We start from the raw sequence: 5355 nt of genomic DNA, 5'->3' as shown, positions 1-5355 counted from the left end.
GGTGAGAAGGGGGGAGGGCAAGTGGGATTCTGGCAGATGTTAATGTTTGCTGGAACGGGCGGGGGAAGGGCATTCATTCAGCGTTGACTTGGCAAGAAGGGGCCACCATCAGCTGCAGCCAGCCCGGGACGACCCCCACACAGCCGAAGCGACGGCCGCCCGGTGATGTCCACCCACAGCTGACGCCCACGCCGATGGTGCAGCAGAGGGCCCCAACCCCTGGTGGCAACTGGGTAGCGGGCGGCGAGTTCCTTGCACCTACCCACCTGCAGCTGCGAGAGAATCACCTCCCCTGCGGCAGAGGCCCGCCCTGCGCCGCCCTCAGACGCGAGCTCAGATGACAGGGTCCTGCTGCGCACCCACCCGCCGCCGCCCGCCGCCGCCGGCGCGGCCCCCACGGGCCCGCCGCGCGCCTCAGGCCGCGCCGCGGCGCCGACCGCCGGCTCGCCGTGCTGCGCGGGCGTCAGGGGCGCGCCCGAGGACGGGGATGACGCGCCAGGAGGGGAGTCGCTGGCAGCTGCAGGGGCGGGCAGAGGGGTGACGGCGGGGCCCCCACCCCTGCTGGTCCTGGCGAGGCTCAGCAACTGGTTCCAGCGTCCGCCCTTCTCCCTGCTCTTGACCGTCTTGCTGCTGTTCGTTTGACCAGGGCGAGTGTACGGAAGGTCGGGGGAAAGATTGCAGGATGCGCGGTTACGTCATTAGGGTAGAATGCTGGCGTTGCTGAGTCCCGTCGTTCAGAACCGGCTTTGCCACCCGACAGCACCCCTCGGATCGACCGATCCGTCGCACCTGCCGCCAAGAGGCGCCGCAGCCTCCTCCGCAGGCCGCCCCGCGGCTGCCACCTGCACCTGGCCCGGCGCCGACGGCGGCGCGGGCGCCGCGACCGGCGCCTCTGGGGCCGCTGCATATCGCGCCGCCGCCCCGCTGCTGCTGCCTTCGCCGCTGTCGTCGTCGTGCAGATGCAAGGCGCCGAACACCACCGTGGGGCACTCCACCGCCCCCTCCCAATCCGACTCGTCCAGCTCTTGGCTGCCCGCCCTGCTGTCGCCGCCGCCGCCGCGCGCCGCGGCCGCGCCGAAGTACCCAGCAGCGCCGTGGCTGGCGCTGCTGTTGCGCCGCGGCGTGCCGTCCTCCTCCCCGATGGCCTCCATGCCGCCGGGGCCGCCACCGCCGCCGAAACCCCCGAGGTCCTGCTCGCGCCCCGCGGCGACGGCCGCCGCCGCCGCGGCGCGCGTGGCGGCGCCGCGGGCGGGGCGCGAGAAGAACTCCCTGCAGAGGGGCGTGCGGGCCGCTTTGTTGCTCGGACGACGCCACTGGGTGCGACCAACCCGCAGAGACGCGCCGCGTCAAGCTGCGTGGCGGGCGGCGGCGCTTCCGGTGGCGCATCAACCCACTGGCGTCAGTGCAGGCAAAGGCAGCCCGTCGAGATGCCAGGGAACCAAAGGAAAAGAGGCAGCTGACAGCAGTTTTGATTGTGAATCGACCTCCTGAACTTCCCGTGTGCATCAATAAAGGCCTCTTTGTCAACAAAGGCCCTCTCACTTGATGCTTCCGCCCAGGCTTGAGCCCGACTGGTCAGTCGACATGGAGGCGGCCTCGTCCTCTGTAAAGTCCGCGCCCGCCTTCTTCCAGCGGCAGCTGCGGGGGCGCGAGGGCGCGTCCACCCGGCGAGGGCGGGCGTCTGAGCCTCAGGTGAAAGGCCGGACCAGGGCGCTGCCCCGGGACACACAGCTGCGGGCCCGCGTGCGCGCGGCCGCAACGGACGAGCGGCAGCGCCCCCAACCGCGGGCAGCTGTGCAGCCCTAACGCAGCCGCCCGTTCCCGCTGGCCGCGACCGCTCCTGGCCATCTCCCCTGCTCACGAGATCCCAGCCCACCGCTCGCGCCCCTATGCAACCCTCCGCCCCCAGGGCTGCCCCCGCACCGCAGCGTGACTGTGAGCTGCGGCGCCCCGACTGCCAGCTGGATTGCCTTGTTGCACGCAACCGGAAACGTGCGCAGCTCCTGACCGTCGATCGCCGCAAATTCCGACAGGTCGATCACCACGCGCCCCAGCGCGGCGGTCGCGTGGGTGCGGCCGTCGGTCTCCAGGATTGCGAGGATCACGCACTTGCGCTTGAACGGCCCCAGCTGGCCGGCGCGCTCGGCGGCGCCGGGGACCTGCAGGGGCGACGGGGGTGCGGGCGCGGGTGCGGGCGGGGGCGCTGAGGTTGCGGTCGCTGCGCCGGGCGCGCGGCCGACTGCAACAGGGGCGTCGCCTGGGGGCTGCCGACGGCCGCGCGGCGCCGCGTGGCGTTCACCTCAGCATGCGCGGCCGCTTGTCAGCACGTGCGTCATGGCATCGCATGCAAATTGGATGCCCACATAGCCAGCTAACCAGCTGCTGGGTATCTCTTGCAGGCCCACGCATGCATGCCCGCGGCCGCACCTTGTACAGCGTCGATTTGAAGCCGATCCTCTCGTTGAACCGCACCACCGTGGCGCCACCAAGCTCTGGACCGGGTGCGGGCGTCACGGTCGCCGTCGCGCCGCGTCGCCGCTTCCCGCGCTGCCATCCTACTGCTATGCCCTTGCTGGTTGCTGGCCACGGCTGCAGCGAGTGAACGTGCAGCTGGAACTCGAACCGCGTGGCGTTGAAGTGGTTCTTCAGCTGCCGCAGCATCGCTGCCGCCGCCTGCCGCCGGCCGCCGGTGGGCCTTGAGCAAATGGAGCCGGGTAGAATTGGTGAGCAAGCCTGGGCGTAGCAATGTGACCAGCCCCTGCTGGGCTGGCTGTGCAAAGTGCTGGTGCGCCATTCTCGCCCAGCCAAGCGCGGGCTGGATGGTGGCAAGCCTTCGCGCGCACCTGGCGGCTTGACGGGTATGAAGGTATTATACTCGCTTCAAAATTTCTTACGCTGGTCGTTCAGTGCTTTGTCCGCCGCACCGATGTGCACCGCGCGAAAAGCCTGGTCTACCGCCCTGATCCCACCGAGATGAGCGACCCAAACTCAAGATATCGAGATTCCTTACAAAAATCATAGCTTATACATCGTGGGTCCAAGTGCGTTTACGGGCATGAGCACAGCCACTGGCTGCGTGGCAGCTCGCCACGCGGCGAGTACCTACTAACGTACTGCTAGCCTGACCCAGGGCGCCACAAGAGAATATACATGACAGTTATGATATGCAATGACTCCTTGGCTGGGACCAGTTGCATCGGCAGCACCCTCAACGCCTCCTAAATGCGCCGCCCTCCCAGGGCGGAATGTAAGCCGAGGAAGGCCCTCGGATGATCAGAGGCGGCGTCCAAATGTTACATTTATGCATCTTCAACGCGGGCGTGATTGCAGGAGTGACTGCGAGCAAACTGACACGTGGGAACGTTCGAGTTGGTGGTGATCGCCCACCAACTGCACCAACCAACCAACGGCATGGTGCAGGGCTGCATCTCAACACTCTCAGGCAGATCTGGCCCAGGGAAGATTTAGCACATTGGCGGCAGAATTTCACGCCCGCACCGCCGCGCTTGCCGCTATTGGTCTGTGCCGCACGCGTGCACATATCTGGAAACAGCAAACAACGAAGATGGACGTGGGAAAAACTTGCGCCTTCGGCGCGCTGGGCAGAGGAGAGCGCGGTTCTTGCTTGCTGTTGATGAGGTCAATAGTTGGTGGCCGACCGACGCCGCCACCTCGCAGTGCGATCAAGCACAGCATGGGGTGAGCACGTCCAGAAAAGAAGCGGGCGAGGCTGTCCAAGCGCCCCAGGATAGGCAGGGAAGCTGAAATGCATTGTCTGTCCCATCAGGCTATAAAGCCAACAGGGTGCGTGACTAACATGCCAAAAGCAAGGCGGGCAGGCCAAACAGTAGGGTCCGGCGCGCAGCTGGTGGTTGCACAACGAGGCACTAGTGCAGTACGCTTGCTGAAGGCAGATGATCTGGGTGCTATAGCATGGCACAGTTCAAGAGTCGTCGCAGGGCGTTCCGGCTGTGTCGAGCTATTCTGGTGTGGATGGGTGGCGCACTTATCCAAGGAGGGCGGAGAGCTCCCGCCGGCAGCTAATACATCAGCATCATGACAAGCCCCAAGGCGCGGCGCCACGGTGGCCTTAAAAAAACACTGCCCAGCGAATGTGAGCATGCTGCCGGCCTCGCAGCTATGAGGCGCCGGGCGCCGTCAAGACGGAGCAGGTGCTGAGAAGGTAGACCCACGTGTGTGCAGGGGCCAGCCAGCGGCGGCGACGCGCGCGCGGCACCGGGTCGGCGGCGCACGGCGCAGAGCCGCAAGGCGGTGACGTGCATCGGTGCCGGCTCCCCCAGCATGGTACGAAGGACCGCTAGGGCCGGCACTACAAAAAGTGCGCTGCGGCGCACGCGGTCTTGGCCCTGGGCCCAGGCAGCACAAGAGCTGGGGCGGTGTTGATGGCACCCATGCAGCCAAGCACCAGGTGAGGAAGTGGCGGGTGGGCGGCCTGCGAGCACACACATCAATGCCAGGATCGCCCGGTGCTGCCGCGCAGCCCGCCGAGGGGCCTCCTGAGGAATCAAGGGTGGAGCCGCAGCCGCCGCCCAGCGCGGCGCCAAGGCGCGGCTTTGGCGGCGCCTGGGCCTTGTGACCCCTGGCCGCATCTTGCACGGCGCGCCCCGCCAGAATGGTCGCAAATAATGATTAAGAACCCCCGGCGTCATCGATTGCGCGCATCGGGGCGCCACTCATCGCTCAGCGGGCGTCGTCGCGGAAGAGCTGCGGCGCCGACGTCAGCGCCTCCTCGACCAGCTGCACGCAGATCTTCTCGTCGGCGGGGAACGGCCAGCAGCTGCTGATGAACTGCAGGGCACACGGCGCGGCGGGCGGCGGGCAGGTGAACAGGCAGGTGGCAGCGTTCATCAGGTGGGGGCCGAAGTGGCGGCTGGGTGGGCTGCACCAGGACGGAATGCGCGGGGGCCAAGGCCAGCGGTGCTGCGGGGGAGTCGCTCGCTGCAGCAGACGCACGGGGCTCTGCCCTGCTTGAGGCCCGCCCGCACGCACAAGCAGTCAGGCTTCCCCACGGCCAAGACGCACTGCCGCAGCCAGCCTTGGCCATCGACGCGCCTGCCCGCACACTTGCACTCAAACATCCCCAGTCGGTCACACGCGCGCACCCACCCACCCAGCAGCCACCCTGCTCGCACACGCGTCTGCCCAAAAACCCTCACCCTGGCCCACTGGGGCAGCGAGAACACCGCGGGCAGCGCCAGCCACATCATGACGAGTGTCGCCCACTCTGCGCCGCTATTGGCCTCCAGCGCCGCGCAAATTTCTTCCTGGTTGCCCCCGCCCACGCCGCCGCCCGCCGCCGCGCCGGCCCCGGGGGCCGCGAGCCGCTGCAGGCGG

At 67.8% G+C, this 5355-nt stretch overlaps 2 protein-coding genes across 2 annotated transcripts in view; both read right to left on the bottom strand.

Moving 5' to 3' along the window:
* Nucleotides 1-414: 414 nt before the first annotated feature.
* Nucleotides 415-2661, bottom strand: MNEG_2907 (hypothetical protein; the record flags this gene model as incomplete). Its single annotated transcript, XM_014048623.1, has 5 exons — nucleotides 415-517; nucleotides 790-1269; nucleotides 1543-1638; nucleotides 1924-2159; nucleotides 2428-2661. The coding sequence occupies 5 exons, from the start codon at nucleotides 2659-2661 to the stop codon at nucleotides 415-417; spliced, it is 1149 nt and encodes a 382-aa protein (XP_013904077.1).
* A 2040-nt stretch (nucleotides 2662-4701) lies between these two features.
* MNEG_2906 (hypothetical protein) overlaps nucleotides 4702-5355 on the bottom strand; it is a gene marked incomplete at both ends in the record, with an annotated part of 3407 nt that continues 2753 nt past the window's right edge. Inside the window, 2 exons of the mRNA XM_014048622.1 lie at nucleotides 4702-4809; nucleotides 5178-5345. Of these exons, the coding sequence (XP_013904076.1) occupies nucleotides 4702-4809; nucleotides 5178-5345 (276 nt within the window). The remainder of the gene's footprint in view (nucleotides 4810-5177; nucleotides 5346-5355) is intronic.

Source organism: Monoraphidium neglectum (genome assembly GCF_000611645.1).
Source record: "Monoraphidium neglectum strain SAG 48.87 unplaced genomic scaffold scaffold00345, whole genome shotgun sequence".
Lineage (NCBI taxonomy): Eukaryota > Viridiplantae > Chlorophyta > Chlorophyceae > Sphaeropleales > Selenastraceae > Monoraphidium > Monoraphidium neglectum.
This window is presented reverse-complemented; position numbering and strand designations above follow the sequence as displayed.